This window comes from Leptosomus discolor, chromosome 9 (assembly GCF_034619465.1).
Source record: "Leptosomus discolor isolate bLepDis1 chromosome 9, bLepDis1.hap2, whole genome shotgun sequence".
In the NCBI taxonomy this organism is placed as follows: Eukaryota; Metazoa; Chordata; class Aves; order Leptosomiformes; family Leptosomidae; genus Leptosomus; species Leptosomus discolor.
Window position 1 is genome coordinate 35,539,074 of NC_141399.1, and position 22,247 is coordinate 35,561,320.

Consider the following 22,247-nt stretch of genomic DNA (forward strand, 5'->3'; position numbering starts at 1 on the left):
TGATGGCAACACAATCTGAAAATTAAAGCTGTTAAGATATTGTTCTTTTGTTCCACCCTCTTTTTGTTTGCAGCACTGACGTCACTTTTTCCTCCCTGCCCACCCCAGGTCTCTCGTATCCCTACTTTCTTGCTTTTTGAATATAGTACTATGGTCCAGTTACCCACTAACCAAACAGGAATGGATTTATTGCATGATTCTGTGCCAAAGCAGGTATTATGCAATATCATCAATCCTCGAAGCAGTTCTGGTGTTTTGGAAGGTCTGTTCTTTGGGAAGTGATATTCAGTGATTGTTATTTGTCCAAAAGCCTGTACGATCTAGATTTCGAGGGCTGATATAAGTGCTTGCTTGAGGAATTCAAGGTGGGCATTAGTCATGTTCATTTAATTGAGTTCATTATTGATAAACTTTTGTGGGGTCAGCATTTAAATTAGTGCAGGCATTACAGTGGTAGAACATTTATAGTGAGAGGGAACATTATGAGTTCTTTGATAAATACTTGTCTGAAAAAACAGGCATCTACTTGAGACTGATGCTCAGAGCTAGGAGTCAGTGGCAGAGCTTTTTGTCTTTAGGCAATTGTCAAATAGGAAAATTCATAGGCAAAACATTCAGCAATGTTGAATTTATGGCAGAAACCACTGTAAGTGCAAAGATTTGCGACATGGCCATGCATATTTATAAGTATTATGGGTAAGGATGCAGGATCATCCTTACCTTTGAATTTCTTCAGTGGATTGGACTATATTCAGTCTTCTTAAAGTTGTCCCTGATACTCCAGAAGGCCTGTATTAACTGCTAGCAAAGTTGTAAAATAAAAGGATATGGCTCTTTAAAAGGTGGTTGTATTGACAAGTTTGTCTGCCAGTAATTCTAATTTTTTTCTAAAACGGAGTTATTCTTTATAAAAGCAGTCACAGTAAATTTCCTAGTTCCATGCAATTTTCTTTCCATTCTGGTTTTCAGTGGTTATAAATAACACATGAAATGACTTTCAAGGTAGAAAGCAGGAATCCATTTTGAAATATTCTATAAAATAAAGAGTGATTTATGGTTTCATATGATTTTGGCTGAAAGCACTCGGGCTTTGCCAGGTCATCAAAGTCCTGTCAGGAGAATCTATTATTTATTGTTTGATATGCTGGGAGCAGTGTAAGTACTTTATGTTTATCTTATGTAAGTATAGTGTTAGGAAAAATCTCTTGCAGGTGCTAGTACAATTTTTAAAATATACCATGAAAAACAAACCTAAATATTATAGATGTGAGTTATGAAGTTAATTGAAGACTGATTTTAAGAAAATGAAAGATGAATAATTCCTAATGTTTTTATTGCTGCAGGATATTTTTAGGATGTGTCTAAAATGTTTTCTAATACATCCTCTAGGCTGATATTTTGCTTACGTTCTCTTATGTAAGTACAGTCTTCAGCTATTTAGAGTTCTACAACAAAAGCTAGATGGAAAACCAGCTGAAGATGGGTATTTTTTTTATGTCTGTCATCATTGTGGACTAATACAGTGGCACTGACTTGTAATGTTGATGTCTGGAAGGAGGAAATAGACCCATATTATTAATTTGTAAATAAGTCATTACCTGTCCATGTAAATGTCAGACAAAATGAACACTGACTCACAGTTTTGTCCCCTTTCATTTTATTGTTTTTAGTATTCTCGAAGTGTAAACATACTTTTCCTGCTGACTTTTTTTAACCTGACTAAAATTGAGGGGTAGTTCTCTGGCATGCCTTCTGTTCTGAGTTTTTTTTGTGTAACAGAGGTGCTGGGATAGCTGCCTTGGAGGCTTGGACTCCCACTGATATCTCAGATAGGATTCTTTACCACATACTGTGAAATGTCACTCACTGCTCTTGTAAGAAAACTCATTATTTTGTGACTCTTGTTGCCCTTCTCAGCCTGTTAGTTCTTCAGGTTTTCCAGGTTATGTTCCTGATCTTACCAAAAAAGACTGTAGTACTCCTGTGATCCTACTGTGAAAAACACAGAGCAGGTCATCTGCTTATCAAGGTGAAAAACCCCTTTAGAAAAAAATCTTGGCAAGGTACTTTGAAATTTTAGTCTGAATCGGGAGTAATCAAAAAGACACATTTGTGTATCCCCAGTAGAAAATGTCATTCGCTGTTTGGAGAATGATCATAAAGCTGGTAATTCAGTCCTTCCACAAGAGCTCATCTCTTTGTACGTCACTGGTGCAGTGAGATCGCTCTGGAGCCAACCAAAGCATTTTGTAAGAGCCTCTGTTGGTACACACATAACTAGGTGGAACTGCTAGTGTAGAAGTAGAAACTTTTTACTTTTAAAATCTCCTTTTATGAAATTTAAAAATGTGTAAGTAGCAAGGATAGCAAGCTATCTTCCTGTAGGGAGGCAGAAAAGGAAGTGAAAGTATTAGAAGACTTGGTTAAAAATAAAACCTAATGTGTGTCTTTTCCTTTGTCTGCTGCTATTGGTTATAAACCAAAGATTGGACTTGTAGCTCTAGTATCTGCTAGAGAAGTCTACTTTCAAACCCTCTTTATTCAATACAATTATGTTTTTCTTTAAGACACAAAGAATCTTCTGGCTTTTACATGTTGCCTTCATTAATAGATGTGATTTGAGGGGGTGTACTTATATAGATAATACTTGCTTCTATAGAAGTACACAAATTTGATATTTCTTTGAAAATTACCCTTTTACTGGAAGGTAGCCCTCTAATTGTGAGAAGTAAAGCTGCTGTTCCTTTCCAGTAAACAGAATTCCTTACCTTGAAATTTTCAGCTTTTGTCTGTAGTTCAAAAAGTTGTCTGCCAAACTGGGTACTAGTTTTTTAATCTGTTACCTTGGTTCAGTGTCTTAGACATTTCATAAGCGAAATGTTTAGATACAGTAGAACGTGGTCATACAAAGACAACATGACTCATGCAGTGATACGATTTTTATGTAAGTGTTTAAGCTAAAATTGAGTTGTATTCATGCTGTTGTCTGGATCTCATGTATGTTCGTTCTCCTGATATCTTTGATGTTCGTTTTCCTAGGCTGTTGTGACTTGGAGACAAATTCAGAAAGTGCATTCTCTTACTGATTTTTTTTTTTTTTTTTTCTCTTCAGACAACACTGCTTGGTTCGAGCATGATTTTTACTAAGAAGTTAAATTTTTATTTGGAGTGTAAGGGCTTGTGTTCCTTTTCTAAATAACATTATTTGCACCAACTATGAGATTCAGTGTTTTTCATTGCCGTGTTCCTCTGATAGTACACAGGCAACTATATGGAATTACTAATGTAGGAGAAGAAACTTTTTACTTGTGGCTCCTTCCTTGAGCAGCTGTAATTTCTTACTTTTCTTGGTGGGTTGTCATTTCTATGCCACTAACGTGTTCTGTAGAAATATATTGTGATATTATTCTGCAATACGAGCATATAGTGAAATGAATCAAACCTATTATCAGTTTTAGTTAGCTTGCTTTAACTTATAACATTATATACAATAAGTATTTCAACTTCGTTTGTGATTAAATTATAAAATGCCTTTTAAGTTTGACTTATACCAAAACCATACCATGAACATTGTGTAGTGAGCTTCTCCAGAGTCAGCTGCTCTTCTCTTCTTAGAATTTTGTATGCAACAAAATTTATTGCGGTTGGTCAGCTCGCTGACTCTAGAAGATTGTTTTGAAATTGTCTATGTCCCAGCATTTTTAATATATTTCCCTTCAAAAATTTCTATTATGAAAAAGGCACTTGTGATTTATTTAGTAGATAGAGTGAAGCAAATTAAACATTTAAACCTTTTCAAGATGAATCTTGTGTAATTCGGTAAAAGCTTATCAGCTGCATGACTGGGAAATAGTTTACAGCGAACAACTCTGGAACCAAGATACTTCCACACATAGGAAGCCATTTAGTTTATAAATTGCTTGGGGCAGTGAATGTATCCATTTAAAGTCACTTGGAGAGGCAGTGCATCATTATAGCATTATGTATAGCTGCTAATCAGAAGAGACACAATGTGTAAACCTGAAATTAATTTTTGATTACACAGAAGTGAATTATAACTTTTGGTTATTTTGTAAAGCTTTTAAAATTGGTTGTCTTTTAAAGCTGAAGATGAGAGTTTTCTAGCTTAGCAGTTTATCTCTAATTTTAATTTGCTGCATTGAAACTAAAAGTAGAATTGGTATCTTGATAACTGTGTGTAGTGTGTAGCTAATTCCTCTCTCTCTTGGTAATTTACTTGTAAAACACATTATTCTTGAAAATGAAAGGGTGGCTGATTTTGCTTCATAGGGAAGGTCCAGAAATTCATGTAATGGAGATTATCTTGGTCAGAGGTTGCCAGAAACAACCAGATATAGACTTCAAGGTCGGCTTGCGGCAGCCACATCTGTAAGATTTATTGGGATTAATCTGCCTTCTATGTATCCAAGAAGGCTATAATAGAGGGAGTGCTTAGGCAGCTGGCAGTGGAAGCTGGTGCTACCAAAAATGGACTGCATTGTTCATCGTAAGCTTGTCATGGACCTAGTGTTTGTCGTGGCTGCTTGCTGGGTTACTTCACTCTGGTGCTGCAGCTGTTGCTGATGTAGTCCTGGAATCTCTTGTAGCGCTTCCCAATGCATTGTACCAGCATTATACAGGTAGCTGGAGAAACAGAGAAGTTGGTAGGACTTAGTTAGTCTACACACTTAAGTGAGCCGCGCCACCATGTTCATTAGTCTAATTAGAGCCAGGTTGTTACAGTGTAATTGCTTGCCATTTTTATTCAGTATCTTTCTAACAGGGTGCAAGAAGCCCAAATACAGAAGGGCAAGTATGTAGTCAGCACTCTTCCTGGACCAGTACTAGAAAGGCTTAGAAGTTGGTTCATTTTGACCTTGTATTTCAGTAAGGCAGTGTCACAGATTAATGCGAATGCTTTTCTTTCTGGATAGGTGTCAAGAAGTACCTATGAATTTCTACCTATTAGAATGTGTTAGTGACCCAGAGATCACTAATGTGTAAAATCTCTAATTTTATACTTATTTTTATATCTGTCTGCAGATGTAATGTCCTACTTGAGTGAAATTTTAAATTAATGTTTCCTTGAGAAGGCCAGAGAGGCTAATTTACCTAATACTGCATCTGATAAATGAAGGTTAGTAAGTGGAGAAAGAAGGCAATAGTTTTAAGGAATGATGATATAGATTTCAACTGGTGCTAATCAGTCCTCCTTTGTGAAGGAAACCCCTTTTTCTTTGTTTTTCCTGGTAAAAGAAATGAGGTGCAGGACAACTTAACATAATGCAAATATTTCATGTGTAAGCGTTCTAAAGGGGGGATATGAAACAGCCAGGAAGCACAGAAAGTGTTTATACTTCTTGATAACAAGCACTACTATTTCTGAATTGATTCTGCCTCGAATATGAAGAACTTCTGAGTCAGCATATTAAATTGATACAAGAATTGTATGAACTCCTTATTCCTCTACATAAATCCCTTTTATGCTGCCAGATGTTTAACATACTGAAGTTGGGATTTGTTGCTGCTTTCTTGTGGTTGGATCATGCAATTCCTATTCAGACTTCTTATTTCCTGCTAATACCATTGCAAATCTAAAAATTATATGGATTTGGATCCTTGTTTGAGAGAAAGTTCTTTTGCAGTAGCCCTTTTCATTTCAGATGCAATAAAATGAGTTTTGTGCTGTTTCACAGTAACTAATATGCATAGTGGCTTAGTAGGAAAATATTGGTTACTTTTAATTATACCAGATGGCAGATCTCTTGATGATTCAGTGATTTGATTACTGGTTTCGATAGCAGTACAATCTTAGATTTATTATTTTTTTTTAATAATCTAAAAGGAAATGTAGATTCTCATTTAGATCTTGCTGTTCTTTGATCCAAGTTATTGGGTCCAAGTCATTACTCAACTGCCTGTTCAAAACCATTAAACATCACGAGTGACATGGGTTGTAGTGCTAAGTCCTTCATCCCTTAGCAAAACCAGAAACTGACTGTTCCCCAAGGGGGCTGAGTGGCAGGAAGTGTTAGAATAATCCTTCATGAGGAAAACAGTTTAGAGATACCCAGTTTGTTTACTTATTAGGCATAAGTGAAACTTCAGAATCAATATTAGGGATATAGCCTTTCCCCTGCGATCACTCGAATTCTGTAGTAGATCATTGCCTTCAAACCAAACTGTGAGTGAGAAGTTTTGGAGTCTGCTCTGTCCCATAGCTAAGGTCTGAATGCATTTCAAAATTTGAATATAATCCAGCATAGAGTTGTTGACAGATCAAAGTTCAGAATAGGAAATTGTTTCTGAGTAGGAACAATTTATTAAGAGACTATATTTCTCTGTTACCGAATAATCTGAAGGGGACCTATTTTGCACACCTATGTGAGTGCCCTATAGGAGATGGTTCAACTTCATGTGCTATCGTTAAATACATCTTGAGCGTTTCCCTAAGGAGGCTTTTCCAAGTTAGTTTGTTGGGTTTTTTTTTTCATTAGGTAGAGAGGGACTATCTATAACTATATTATGATGGTCTGTTTACCAGAGCCTTCTTTTTTGGAAAATGCTTTTTGAAAAGTGACCATCATGCAGCCCAGATTACACATAGGAGTAACTCGCATTTGACAAAACTACTTGTTTTCCATGTGCTTTTATTTCTGTTGGAGAAGAGGATTCAGAAACTGTTCCAAGGCACAGTCTTATATCTTTGGTTTACCAAGGTTTTGTCACATCTGAATGAACGGTGTCCTGCTCCCTCAAGTTGTTCGAAGAGCCTCTCCAAAAGCTAAAATGCACGGGCCTTGCCTTTCTTACACTTGCTCATTCTGTTGCCAGTGGGTATGCGGGGGACCACAGTATCTTAAAAGCAAAGGCTTGGTGAAGAAAATTGATGCCAGCTTTCAAGAGCAAGGAAGCTAATTCAGGGAACAATTTCATCCAAGGTTAATGGAAGAACAGACCTCCAACACAGTATCAATTGGATCAAGCTTAAAGCAATCAGTTATGCCCTAGTAGCTATAACTCCAGTCCTGGTCAGCCAGGCAGCGCTGGTGATGTTTTACAACACTTTCTCCGTGGCTTTTATCAATAAGGAAGGAGAAACAGGTTTCTCAATTCAATTTCTAGAGTAATATTCTCTGTGCCCAAATGAGGGAAAGAAAACCTTGTTCAGGAACTACAAACAAAATGGTAGCTGTAGATTCTGTTCCAGATAGTTTATAGATGGAGAGAAATTAAACATATATATACATATATATGTATAAAAAAAACCACTTTGGAGGACAGCTGAGTGTGGAGTTACTTTCCCATAAAAAGGCTGTGGGCATCCGGGATCTTGTGACAATCTGGAAGTGTGTGCTGCGGTTACATATTTTCTCCTTGTCTCTTTGTTCAGAATGGTCTGTGTTGTGGGTTCTTACTTCAAAAATTTCAACTCTGAAGACTATTGGCCTTTGTAGGCTATATATCAGTCCCAGGAACTGATAGAATTGTTCATCCCTCTTTCTACTCCAGAGATTAATTCCATGATATGCCTTCACTTGCTGTGGAAGATCAGCAATGCAAAACTATTGTAACTTTTTCTGGTTTATCAATTCAGAAATGGATTTTCTTTTTTTAATGGAAAATTTTCAGGGAAGTTGTAGCTGTTTTCCTGGAAAATTTGTCATGCCTGGCTTAAACCTCCTTCCTTGTATTGATACAAATATTTATACTTTTGGGCTGTCAGCACCACCATGGAACTGGTCTGACGAAAACTGACTGCTTCATGTGGAAGGAGGTCAGGAGTGGCTGAAGATAAGGGTAGACAGGATGAATATCTTTATTTTGGTGGTTGTGTTTGCCTTTGCTGGGTTGAAGAGTTCATGAAACTATCATCTTGTGTATCTAAGTCCCACTAGGTGTTTTCTAGATTGCATTTCACGTTCTAGAATTAATAAAGACTAGCTAAACCATTTAAAATCGTTTGTTGCTGTCTCTGTGAATGTTAAATTGTACTTAATATCCCATTAAAATCTAACAGCTTGTTACTCTAGATAAGTGAACACTGATGCCTTGCAAGTAGTAAATAGTTGTCCAGTAACCTTTAACATAATGCGTTATGTGTTTTAATTGAATCATCAGATTGGCAACATGCTGACCTTTTATTTGTTTGTGGAGGCAGTATTCTCTTTGAAGAAATAGACAGCTGCAGGCCTGAAATTCTCAGGAAGGTGGTTTGGCACATAGCTAGCCAAAGAAGTTTGTGCCCTACCACACCTGCTTTTTCCACTTTCATTCTGTCTCTCTTCAGTTGTACTAATACAGCTGCTTCTGGCACCGCACTGTAAATCAGATCAGTGAAACATTCCTTTCACTTTGTTTAATCACATCCCTTAATTGAATACGTAACCTAAGTGTCTCCTAATACCAGTCCCTTAGAATTTTGATCGCTTTTACCTGCTCAAACAGCCAATAGATAATTTAAAAAGAGATTTCAGCTAAGCTAATGCCATACAGCTTTTTAGATAGTGAGCTATGCTGCTTTTCTGAATCTAGTCAGAAATCCAAGTCATCTAACTGTGCATGTAAAAAATCTGGTGAGTGGGAGCAGAAGTTAGAGAAAAGCCTCATTCATGTATTAAACTTCCAGTTGCCATCATGTGCCATTCCAAGCAGGTATTGCTGGTAGAGAAATATCACTAGCCTTTAGGTGTTTGGGTTTTTTACTACATATCTTTTCTAAATATAGTGAAAACATACTGGTTTGATGGAGCGTAATTGCATGACATGGGAGATTTTGATAGGGATACCACTTTAGGACAACCATCTCTCATTCGCTCTGTCCCTATCACTGCCCTTACACATGAAGTGACAGTACACCTGTGCTGTCAGTTTAGGTGTTCTGTTTGCAGCCGGGTCTTGGTCTGCATGCAGAATATTGAGTGTGCTCCTGGGCACTCTATTGCAGCAAACCAATTAGTTCAATCGGAAACAAAGTCCAAATACAGTTTTGAGACCTGTTCACGCTAGAGGCGTTTACCAGCAGATGATGTGGAGGAGGTAGCATTGTGCAGGGCTCTGTCTGCTGTACACAATTTTTTAGTGCCATCCCAACAGGGTTATATCCTCACACTTACCAATGCATCCTTGGACAATATACCAGGGCATGCAGCATTTGCCATGAATGTCTTAATTTTAAAGTGTCATTTTAATGGGTTGTTACACAGGCTTCTCATTATGTCAGACACTTTGAAGTAAACAAAACTACACAAAAATGCCCTCAGATAATGCCTGTCTGTGTAGGAAGCGATACAGTTACAGAGCACCCCGTTAAGATTTGGGTATCATTGTGCTGGCAAGTGCTCAATCTGCTTATGGTAACAAGGTGTCTAGAAAAGACACTGGTGACAAGCTTTAACTTAGAGGTAGTAGTGTTTACAAGGGACATGTGCCATACAATTATTAAAAAAAAAAAAAAAAAAAAGTGTTGCGTTCAAGAGGATCATAGCAAAATGTTAATGAACACAAAAGTGTCCATTATTTTAGCAGCGTGAGAGTATTAAAAATTTCAGTGACTCACCTTGTGAACTTCCTTTTGTTTGAATTGCCTGTTTCTGACCAACATCTAACTTTATTTCATTTTTTAATATGTATTAGCATACTAAGTTCTAAAAATTGCACGTGTCTTTTCAGGTTTGCCTGAATCTATTATTGCAGCAGCATGTGCCAGAAGTGGCCAGAGAGTTCTTCATGTTGATTCGTAAGTTACTGCAATAATTTTCCTTATTAAGATTTAGACTGGCTAAAAGTATATCTGTGTCTGTGTCAGGGTAATCTTACGCTGCTGTCTCTACCTTATTTGTGGGGTGTTATTTCCATCAACAGAACAGACAATTTTTGCATGCTAGCTCATTAATTTGGAACACAAGTGATGTGGTCAAGGATGCTGTTGTCCTTCTTTCATACGGACAGAAAGGGTTATGAGTTTAGTGCCCTTCATTATAATTTCTGACAGTAATTATCCTATTCTGGTTTTGTGAGAATTTTCATCTGAGCCATTATCATTGAATGACAAAATGTTTTACTAGTATCTTACCCGTATCAGTTCTCAATGCCTAGAGAAGTTAATACAAGTGGGTTTGCATTTTAATTGTTATCAGAATGAAGACGAGTGAAATCTGGTTGATAAAGCAGGAGATGAACACAGCACTCTTTGTTTACTGTCTTCTCTCTGTCCCGTGCTAAGTCAGTTTGTAAGAAGAGTACAGAATGCTGTTGAAATCAGTTGAATCAAAAAGTACTTCTGTTGCACTTTGAAATAGAAGGATTTGCTGAAGCACTTGGAGTAGCATATTTCATTGCTTTCTTTTAAGAGATTAACGTTTCATTTTACTTCACCAATTAGCCAAAGTTAAAAGCTTTTTTATAAACTGTGTAACTATATGGTATGATGCACACTGGGTTTTTTTAGAAAAAAATCAGGATCTTTGAACCTTGGCTTATTTATACACCTGCTTAGCAAAATTTAGTGGTGTGACTAGAGCTCTGGTTTCTGCGGCAAGCTTGAGATCAAATGCTGGAGCCTTAGCTGACCAAGACAAACTCTTAAAATACCCTTCTCTCCCATCTAGCACTTTAAAACTCTTAATTTTCTCATAACACGATTGATCATTACTAGGTTGCTTTACTGTCTGTGTTTTTCTAGAAGATAACAAATGCAATGTATTTTGTGACATTTCTGTGCAAGACACCTGCAGTGTGCCTGCTGTAGTTCATTATGTGACATCAAGGTATGATTATACAGATTTTTTTAATTTTTTTTTTTGGCAGCATTGCCACTGATCTTCATTGTAGTTGGCTCCTGTCCCCTTGCTACTTTTTCAGTCCCATTGTTACTGCAGTTATGCAATTTGCTGGGCTAATACAGTTTTGGGAGGGAGCAAGGACAACCTAACAGCACTGCTGCGGCTAAATTTTGTCATAGCCTAAAATGGGCAATAATTTTTTAGTTTCTGCATTTCAGCCGTGGTAAATACTTGTGCGTTCAACCAAAGTGAGTAATGTAGTAAAATTTAATCTGAAGGTGGGGAGGATATCTTACATGTTTAACTGTGAAATCATAACTCTGTTAATAACCAGTAAAAGTCTATATGGAGACTGGTTTCAGGCAACTTGTTACCTCTTCTCCAGCTGATCCTTGCTGGGTTTTGACAGAGAAGCGTGACCGGTGGTTTTGAGGTGGTGGTAGCATCAAGAGTGCTGTGAGCTTAGATGCTCTGAGCAAGAGTTTTGGCTTTTGTTTGCCAAAAATTACAAGGTTGGCGTAGCGTTTTTTTTTTACATCATATGTTTGAGCTCTTGCCTTTCTATGAAAGCTCTTATGGTATACACCTGTGTGCCAAGCACCTAGATTTAGAGAGTTTTCCCAGAAGCAGTATACATGTTTTCAGTTTTTCTTGTTCTTGCACCAAGAATTTAAAAAGGATATGTGTTCTGCTGTTTGTTTTCTCTGGACATCATCAGTTCAGGATTTAACTTCTGTGGTCTCTTTTGCCTACAGCCCTTCAAAGGACCCATTCATTTTTCAGACATTTATTTCTAGTTTGAAATCATACAGAGTTTCAAAATTTGCAAGACTAGCTCACTAACATGGTTGCATAAAGTATGATTTGCAATTGCTCAGTTTGCTGTTACGCTGCCCACAAAGTCTCTGGCATACTGTCTTAGACTGGAGTGAGGACAGGTGATGCACTTCAGAGTCAGTAGTTTTTATCAATAGGAGGGCATTTGGATTAAGAACTCATCTTAATGAATCTTCAGTCACTATGGACAGTATGGACTACTCTCAGAACTTACAGAAACTGGCACGAAAGAAGTCCTTAAATGGGCTAATATCCTAATATTTTACATCACAAAGGGATAATACACAGCAAGGCAGTGCTTGATGCTCCATATTTAATGTAACTAATGATTCAGCAGAAACAAAGTCAGCTCTTGAGATTGTAGTAAGTTTGAAGAAATGTAGCTACATAGTAGTGATACTGAAGTTAATATAAAGACTTCATGCATGATGTGTAAGGGGATGTTAATTTCAGACATATTGGTGCAGCAATTCTTAAATTAGCTCTTAGATTGCTAGCCAAAATATTAAACCCCTTATTTTAGAATAAGCAGTTATAGAGGGAATACAATAGTTACATTTGGATTTTAAACTTAATGCATATATTATAGGTAGACTACTTAGATCTTGTTAAATGAACAACTTCTGTTATTTCAATTATTTGTATTTATTGGCTATTAAAGTCTGTAATAATAGTTAGCCGCTGGAACTTTGATTTCTTTTATCCATGCCTATTTTTAGCTGTGATGAAGAGCCTTTCGGAAAACTCACAGAAGCAGGCAATTAGAACTGTGGAATACAGATTTTGTTTATTACTGTTTTCACTTAAATATGCTCATTTACATTCACACATGCTTTTGTTTTTATGATGAAAATGAAGGCTTCCACATTTGATTCTTTTCTCCTATGGAGTTATTTTCTAACTCTAGTGCAGGCTAAGGTCAGGGGAAGGTGTTCTTAACCAAGGTTTTCTTCAATCATGTTAGTAGGTGCCATTTTAATTGGTGTATGTGCTCACTGAATCATGGTCTAGAATCTATATCTTGGCAAAAAAATAAAAATGTTTACACTGTAAACCCCTTCCCCATAAATAGAGAAGCATTTCAAGCCATCTGCTTTTTGTAATTAAGTTAGTACTCTTCCAAGAAAAGCCTAGCAAAACCAAAAGAAAAGCCCCACCATGATGCTGTTTGAATTTTAAGTGAAAAGTTAAGTCTTAGAAAGCTTGACAGAGATTCATCTGAATTAAAACTTTTTCATTTTATCCACTATATGTCTAGTTTAATGTACTCATTTCTAGAGGAATTTTCAAGTTTCATTTTACTGAGGTAACAGTGTAAATGAAAATTAATCAACAAAAAACCCTGTCTATATTCATAATCTCACTTTTTAACAATATATATTGTTCCCATCTTGAAGGATCATGAGTTTAAATTTTTTTCGGAGTATAAGAAAATAAGTTTGGGGGTTACTGAAATATTAGTTTGTGTTAGGTGAGCTGCTTTAATCTTTTCTTCTGTACAAAGGTCTGATTCAGTTAGGCACAAGGTATAGGAAACTTATATGGATAAAGTCTTTGTTTATAGTTTGCTTGTACTCATTACCTTGTTTACATACTTTCATTACTTTTAATCTCCAGCCATGTTTGCATTTATCATAATATACTGCATAGGTGATTATGGAAGATAGTTTTGAAGTGGCCTATTATAAAATACTAAGTTCCAAGTTTGATTTATAAACACTGTCCAAGCATCGCCATCAACAGTAGCTAATCTTATTCAAAATAGTCACTTCACTGCAGTGTTGCCATAAATTCCTGCAGACTGATTTTAAACTAAAGTTAGCTTCTGCCAAATAGTAATTGAAGGAGCTCTATTTCTCTGTGCCAGCTATCTGTCTCAATAAACGTAAAATCTGTGGTTCTTTTCAGAGAGCTACATTTACTGTAGATATTAATGAGCTGTTGACATGTGAAATTTCAAGGATGTTTGTTAAGTGATTTAGAAAAGTAATTTACAGTTTAAAATGTGGAGATTGGCACTTAGTTTAAACTTGAAGTTGCTGAAGAAAGGTAGATCAAGACTAAAAGTTGATTACTTGATGTGAATATATTTCCCATGCTAGTTGTTCATATGCATAGGACTTTCTCCTGATGGCTTGCTGTGTTTTCTACTTTTGGTCATTTGCTTCTTGTGTAATTGTATATCTATACAGTTATGTACTAGTTTGGTTACTGAGGATGGGGCAATAAGAGGTGAGGTAAGTTTAGCTACATTTTGTATTTGATTTTCGACATCTAGAACATAGCATTTGTAGACTATAGTTTTATTGTCTATATCTTTCCTTGGTGACTTATTTATCTTTCCATGTAGAGTTTAGTTCAACGACAAAGGTGTGTTGATGCAGAATTTTAACTCCTCTTTTGTGCCCAGTTTGCCCTGTCTGCTTCTCGTGCATTGCTTCTTGATACCTGTTATTTCTCATATTTTTCGAGCTTACTTTGCTTGTAGAGTACTTGAGTGTTCCTTGTGTCCAAAATTCTGCTTTGTCTCAGTGTCCAAAAGCATGCTGGGCACCCTCCCTTTACCTCTCCCCTCCAAGATACCTGTCTTTGTAGTTTGTTCCACTTCTTGCTAGGCAATCTGTCTCACTTCTTTTGAAACTTGTAAAATATGTAATGTAATACAACCTGTGTCTTCATATAGCCGCCACCTTCTTAATCTTTAACTTCTGTGAAGTAAGGTAGCTGTTTAAGTACAGCAGCCAGAGAGCGAAAAGGTTGCTTCTCCAAGCAGTTCAATTTCTTGCTAGAAAAAGAAAGGAATTCTTTAGCTTTCAGTAAGGAAACCTATACAAAAATGCTTAATTCTGGTTATCTTTTGACCTTTTTTTGAAAAAGTTGGTTTTGTTTTGGTTTTGGTTTAGGATATGATCTCATAGCAAAGGTATTAGAGAGTAAAATGTGGTCTCAGCTGGTCCATGGTAATTACCTTTTGTCATGTTCATATGCCAGGATATAATGTAATATAGTACAACTGACTGCCACCATCACCCTTTTATTGAGCTGAAGGACCTCAAGACCTGTTTGGGTTAAACCCTTCCTCTTGGAAGGCAAGGAAGTGTAGTCCACTTCTCATTCTCCTAAACACGATTACTATGCCAGAATGGGAATTTTTAATACATGTGACTCTGTACTTAATAGATAGCACATGAAACTTTATGGGTTTGAAACAGAAGTCATTTTGTGTTCAGATCCTTAAAATCGATGTGGCAGTAACTTCCTTTGCAAAAGACAGCTGCTCTGATGGTTCAAGACTTCTTTCTGAAAGATCAAATGCAGGACAGACACGTACAGGCAGCTCTTGGGAGCAATCATGACGCATCAGCAGGTTTTCGTCAGACATCACCAGCTTTGACTGTTATACCATGGCTGTTACGACGTGGCACTGAGAAGGGCAATCTTCTTAACAGGCTTAGTCCGTGAAATATTTTTTCTGTTCTTGCTTATGTTTTACATGCGTATCTTGTGCTTTCAGAAGTGTTCGATTTCTCAAATTGCTGTCTGTCTTCAAAAGGGCATTAGGTATTCTCTTGGTTTGAATTCCAGGAACGTTAGTTAGTGGGAAACAATTTGCAGTTTCAGTGTTCTGGACTGGGATTTGCTAATTCTTACAAAGTATTTGAAGGAAAAATGGTAACTGAGAAAAAAAAAATCACAAACTAATGTAGGAGAAGAGAGAATTAAGCTTTTTTGTAGAGGTAAAACTGTACTTGGGCTGCATTTCCAAAACTTTGCAAAAATAGCTTCAGCAGTTCTGCTATTAGATCTGAACTACAGAGCTGAGATTTGAAAAATGTGAACTAAAAGCAGCAGTATTTTAATTCATATGAAAATCCAGATAATACAGAAGTTTTGCGTAAATATCATCTAGGAGATAATGTGTGCTAGAAAAAGAAAACATCTGTGCTCGATCTAACTTGGTAGAAAAATGAATTTCTAACTCTGCTGTTACACCTTCAAAATGTTTCATATTCTTACGTAGGGGATAATTGAATTATAACCCTAAAAAAGAGAGAGACTGTCCATCTTTGTAGTTTGCTAATATAACAAGAGAAGAGAGGAGCTTAGTCCTTGAGATTTGGGGACAATATTTTCGCTTTAATTAGGCTTTGATCTTGACCATTGCTTTAAGGAATTCCTTGGTTCATCTTCAGGGCAATTATAACAAAAATACTGGATTACAAAGGACTCCTAATTGTAAAACCAGTAGGCAGCTCTTTTCAGAATTCCTCTTCAAGATTTTTACTAAAAACCTTGCTCATTGTATCAGTAATCATGTTTGGTCTACCTTCTCTCTGTAGTGTTTTCAGATGAGAAAATTAAGCAATCCTGATTCATTATGTAGTGCAGGGTAAACTAATTATAATTCCAGGAAAGAAAATCTGGAATTTGATGCTTCAGGAGAAGATTAGTATTTGAGGTGATAGAGCATAACTTGGGAGAGGTGCTCAGATGCCGGAGGAAAGGAAGGACAGCTGCAATTCATTTTCCATTTGAGAAAGGCCGTACCATCTTCTCAAAACTGATTGAGCTTCAGAACACCATTATGGAGTGCTTTGTTGAAAAGATTGATTCACATCAGTGGTGGTTAAAAAGAAAAGCAATTTCAAAGGAAAATCCACCTGATGAAAGGAGGAGTGTTTACATCAAAGATGTCCCACAGGTCACAAATAAACTTTTGTAACATTCTTTGAGAATAACATTGATTTCTCTTACTTAAAGTTTTAATGTTAAATATTCTAAATATGCATGAATTTATATTGGTATAGATTCAAGAAACCCAGTCCTAATTTTAGGCAGGTGTTTTCTATGATTTCTGTGATCAATGGCCTTGCTGGCTCTGACAGCCAGATTGTATTCCATATTCAAGGAAACTTGTAACTAAAGCAACAGATTCCCTTACAAATAAATCTTCATGGCTGCGATGTTTGGAAATCCCAGAAGCAGCAGATAATATATGGATATTGAAGTTTTTATTCAGTGGAATCTTAAGAAGCATCAAGAAATTAACCTGCGCCATTGACAGCTAAAACAAAGCTGGAGACTGTCATTGCATGCAATTCAGTTACTGTTTTACAGATTGAAATCTGACAGAATGAGGCGTTTGATATATTTACTCCTCATTGCTTTGGATGCTGTATGATACCAAACAGCAGTACTTTTTAAGCCTCACCCTTGTCATTCACATAAGGAGGTAAATATGAACTCCTTTTTACAGATGATTGGAGTTTCTGACTGGTAACAGATCTGCAGATGGAGCTCTTCTGCTTAGAGTAACCAAATTGCAGGGTAGACTATGTGCGTTCTCTTAAAGTATAGACCCAGTCATCCCAGTTCACGGCCTTAAACACCATGTTCTGTTGTTGAAGCCACCTTTATTCAGTGAATGCTGGATTTTGTTGTCTTTGCAAAAGATGTCCTATTTGTGTTCGTCACTATTGCCTTGCAGAAGCTGAAGGACTTTTTTAGGTCAGTTTCTAGTCAGGAGCAATTAGGCATTGTTTAGCAGACATCTGTCCTTCATATGCTAAGTAAGCACCATGGTATGGAGCATCACCCTCTGGTGCTGTAAAGGGGCTGACACTCTTAATGAAGTCTTTGTCAGTGCAGATAAGCCTTGTCAAAAATGTCCCATCTTAAACAGTAGAATCAAATTGGAATTTAATTTTTCACTTTTATCACACTTATCTCTACAATTTAAAAGTGGAGGAGGTTGTGATAAGATTTTAAGGTCATTCGATTAAACAGTCTTCACATTATTCTGTAAAATGCAAACCCCATCTTCCTCCCTCAATGTGTGTTTGAGTTTTTTTTTTAGTGTATGCAATAGTATCAGATATCCATTCAGGAGGGTATTTTTAGTACCTTTCGTGCTTCTGAAAGCGCCAGAAAACAGCTAAATCCTGAAATACTTTCTTATTTTGCAAGAACTAGTGATTTTTAAAAATGTACTCTATTATTTTTCCTATCAGAGTCATTAAATATTTAAGATGGGACATACATGATAACAAAAGCTAGTTAATCCAACCAATGTTTAGAGAAATATTAACAGAAAAATTTTAAAAGATACTTTCTTTGATTAACAGCAGAACTATGAATTTTAAGTGATTTTAAAAGAAGTAAACTAGTATTTTTCTAGAAAGAAGGTGGTAAATATAAACTGAAAAGGACTCAGGGAGGTATGATCCTTTTTGTACAAATCAGTTCCTTTGGCTCCACCTACAGTATATGCAGTTTAGTAAGGATTTTTGCCAGAGCGTTTTAACAATCTGTAATAAGCATGATCTGTTCTAGTAAGCAGCACATAAATAATAGAGTGAACTTTCCTTTATTTGACATAATGGATGAGAGAGATGTGGTTTCTACTGTCTGGACCCAGTTCCAAAGTACTTAACCCTCCTCTGCCTAGCCACCTCATGAAGTACTGTTAGTTCAGAAGTGGCCTGCAGTGCACTTATGTTAACTTCCAGATCAGCTTCAATCAGAAGCAGTGAAGCTGTGCTTATGTGGCAAAGCTATTAGATCCTGCCAGAACCTGAAACTGTGGAGTGTGGTACAGATGCAAAAGTCCTGAACTGGCTTTTCTGAGAACTGGATTGAAACTGGCAGACTTCTTGGCTTGGCTTCACTCTGAGCAAAGATGTCTATAGTAATGTACATGTTTGAGTTAGAGGTGTGGAGTCAGCCTTGGCCAAGAAGCAGTATTATCTATAATTTCCTTTTACTTACAGTGTCCCATGTAGTTTTCTCAGCATTGTTCATTTTACCCTCCAAATAATTTGCTTTTGGACTATAGTCTGGTCAGAGATGCATACAAATGAGTGAAAAGGGAAATTTTGCATCTCATTAAGACGTGTGAAATATTATACTAAATTTTATATTCTACATCTGTAAAATCTGTCATGGAAAATATTTTGTATGTCTCAAACTTGGTTGTTTTTTCTTTAAACCTGAAGAAGCTATGTTTTATCTGTCCATCAAGTTTCACTGTTTTTTTTTCTTTACAGGAGAAATTACTATGGTGGAAACTGGGCCAGCTTTAGTTTTTCAGGATTATTGTCCTGGATTAAAGAAAATCAGGTAAAAATTTCACAAACTACTTCTTTTAACGTTCCTTAACATTAAATCTTGGTTGTTGGCATAGTTTATTACAAGACAAATTACCGCAACGCTCTTTCTCTTTGGTAATTTGACAGATCAAAGAGGTTTCTAGTTTCCAACTTCACTGGTTAAGACTTAACCATCTGGCCTAGCATTCTAAGACTCTGATGTGCCTGGTTTATTAGTATATTATTATCTGAGACCAAACTGAGACAGAGTCTAGTGCTCAGTCGTACTTTTTGGGTTCTTGAATTTATGTAGAAGCAGCTACACTATTGTTTTGATTCCTTTTCCAGCACCTCCTGTAAATGATAATCTGATCTTTTCCATTTCCTGTTTGAGTTTTTTTCCACTCTCTGATGTTTCAGTCCTTTTTGTTTTTCTTGTGTGCTTCCAGCTGATTCTTCTGAACTGGGAGAAAGGTAGTTATTGGATCCTTCCATTGAAATGTCCTGTAACAAAGATTAAAAGATTAATGTTGATAGTGTATTTTTCGATGACCAAAGTTTATCTAATTCACGACAGTCCACTAGAAATCTTTTGAAGAGAGTATTTATTTAGGAGATTGAGCACTTGAACTATATTATCAAATGGATGTTCGTGTTATTTAGTGAAACGTTATGAGCCTGTTGGTCTGTAGAAGATGGAACTTTTCCAGCTCAGTCTCATGCCTATTTATAACATAGTACTACCTTCTGGCTTACAGTGGAGTTGCTCAATGTGAGAACTTAATATTCTTAGTGTTCTGTTATATGATTTAGAGGTTCCTGTGTGGAGAGATTAATATAATACCCAAATCACTGTGCTTTTTCATATGATCTCTGTTCAGAGAGTTTTGTCACAAAATTTGAAACTAACCTGGCTGTGGCAAACCTGTCTTTTGGTAGATTGTATTCAACTTTCTATTAAAACTTGTATTTCATTTAAGACTGTATTTTCAGATTACTAGAGCTAGTGATGTAGTACACATGTTGGCATGTGGTAATAAAGCAACCAGCTCTAACTGTTTTAACTAAAAAAAAATGAATAGAAAAACCATCAAGACAGTTGAGATGGTTATATGGTTCTTTTTTTTTTTTTTTAATATAAGATGGTACAGCAGATTATTTGAGACTACAGAGATTTATAGTTCAAGAGCAGCTAGCACAGTACAAAACGTAATTTTGTTGTTGTTCTTTGTAAGCAAAAGACGGGTGTCATTGATGAATGTGAAGACTGGCGAAAACTGATCCTTGAGAATGAGGAAGTTATTTCTCTTAGCAAGAAGGATAAAACTATTCAACATGTAGAAGATTTCTGTTTTGGCGAGTAAGTATAAATATAGAAATATACAAATAATTTTATATGCCCAGAGGTAAATTACTTTATTGTGCTTTTGGCTTCAAGCATTTCACCGCGCTGCTATGTTGCGTATTGTCTTAAAAACTAACCATGACCTCTAGAATGTTCTTAATGTCCTTGTGCTTTTGTTGAAATCACTTGCACTTCATTGAAGGTAGCTGATCCTTCTTAAATGACCTTATCTGGATGCAATGTAATTTGTTGGCCAACTTTGTGATTTGGTGGTTTACTTCTGCGTAGAAATCAGAAGTGTTGTGTTTCTGGGTAATATTGGTAGTAGGTAGTTATTCACTGCCATCTATTAGATCTTTCCATTCTTAATTTGGCTAAAAGCTGCTATTCTCATACTGAGATATTAAACCTATAAGTACATGTAACATGAAATAAGTACACAAGAATAGGAACACAAATGGACAGTAGTACTGTAGCTATAAAGTACTTAATTGTGCCAAAATGTTAAGAGTAGTATTTGCTCTTTGTCTCAAGTTATGCATTAAGAAGTGCTTGCCCATTATGCTTTAGAAGGAATTGCGTGGTCAAAGGCTCCTGGTAATGTAATAACAGTTAAACTTTTTGGGCTGTCACCTCCTTTCTGTTTTTGCAGTGAAGCAGCTCAGCTCTTACTTTACATGTAACATGCAAAAAATACGTGCTTAGTTTGAAATACATTCTTTTACTTTTGTGAATGTTTGTTGCATAAGCACATGGAGAATAGTACACCGTCTTAGGACTGATATGTGGTAAATATCTTTTAGTTAGGTATTTGTAGACATACGTCTGCACTAGCAGAAGCTAAGAATACAAATTTAATTTTATTATTGTTTTAAGGGAAGTATGATGCTTTGTAATATCTAAATCATGCAGAAGCTAAGCTTTTCACAATGTCATATTGAAAATCAAGGAACACCTAAAAGTAACCTTGTGAAACAGTAATGGTGAATAGCATGTAAGCAAAGTAATAATGAAGGCAAATTGTATGAGCCTCCATTGAAAACTGAACTATTTCTTTGTATTTATTTTATCATTTTTATCTTTTGGATTTTGTGCTGAACTGAACACTGTTCTGAATTCCTGGAAGGTTCTTTGGGATAGTTATGTAAGTTTAACCTTGAATCCCTTAGATAATATCATAGGTAGCTAAATGAAATGTGACAGATTTGCATGTAGAAACATGTATTTCTTAATATAAACACCACAGGTAAGAAAAAAAAAAAGAGGTGTTAGTTGTACTAATAGAATCTGAAGGTCACAGACTCAGAATATTCCAAAGTTCTGTATTGCACAGTAGTAGCTGCTTGACTGTATTGCAGATGAAATGTTATTATTGTTCTAAAGCAATATCACTTGAATATTGTAATTGTAATCCTGTTGCAATAATAAATATTGTTCAGAACCAGTATTAAATTAGATTAAAGGTTTCATAGTCTCTTAACTTGCGTATGATTTTCCGAAGAAGATGTGATACTGACTGACAGCTGTCTCAAAAACGAGTCCCCAAGCACTAAGACTTCACACTTTGTACAAGTGAGCATGATACTTGAGTCAGCCAAAATGGAAGATTCTGCTTTTAAGCATTTAACTTAGCCTGGCAATACAATGTTGTCTCTCTTGATTACTACCAAAAAAACCCCGAAACACATGAGGAAGAATGGTGAGATTAATAAACCTAGCAAAGAAAGTTTTCCAAAATAACTTAAAACTTTCCAAGAGAGTCAATTATTGTGTTTCTGACAGTTTACACATTCTGGCTAGATTCTGTTGTTTTTGCTTAACTTTTATAACTCCTATGAAGTAACCATTAAACATTTATTTTGAAAGAATAAACAGCTGGGTAGCAGTATAATATACACAGTGCAAATCTGAAATGAATGGCCTTAGAACAAAGTGCATCCATCAAAGGGAAAGAATACTGTGTCTACAGCAAGCTGTATTGAAAAAAGGCAAATGGCTGAAAAATAAATAGTGAACACCTGTGCTGAATAAATTAACCAGCTGGTTGGCAATTTTTCATTTGACCTATCTGAAGGGGTTGCTGTTACAAGGCATTAATAAGACACATTCATTTTAAGATATTCCTTTGTTAGTACCATTAATTGATGAATGGTGGAAGATAATATTCTAAATTTACACAACAATTTGTCTGCA

At 36.1% G+C, this 22,247-nt stretch overlaps 1 protein-coding gene across 1 annotated transcript in view; it reads left to right on the forward strand.

Annotated features, from left to right (window-relative positions):
• Positions 1 to 22,247, forward strand: part of CHM (CHM Rab escort protein) — a 69,876-nt gene that overhangs the window by 3,306 nt on the left and 44,323 nt on the right. The window contains exons 2-4 of the mRNA XM_086470674.1: positions 9,673 to 9,739; positions 18,668 to 18,740; positions 19,945 to 20,069. Of these exons, the coding sequence (XP_086326800.1) occupies positions 9,673 to 9,739; positions 18,668 to 18,740; positions 19,945 to 20,069 (265 nt within the window). The remainder of the gene's footprint in view (positions 1 to 9,672; positions 9,740 to 18,667; positions 18,741 to 19,944; positions 20,070 to 22,247) is intronic.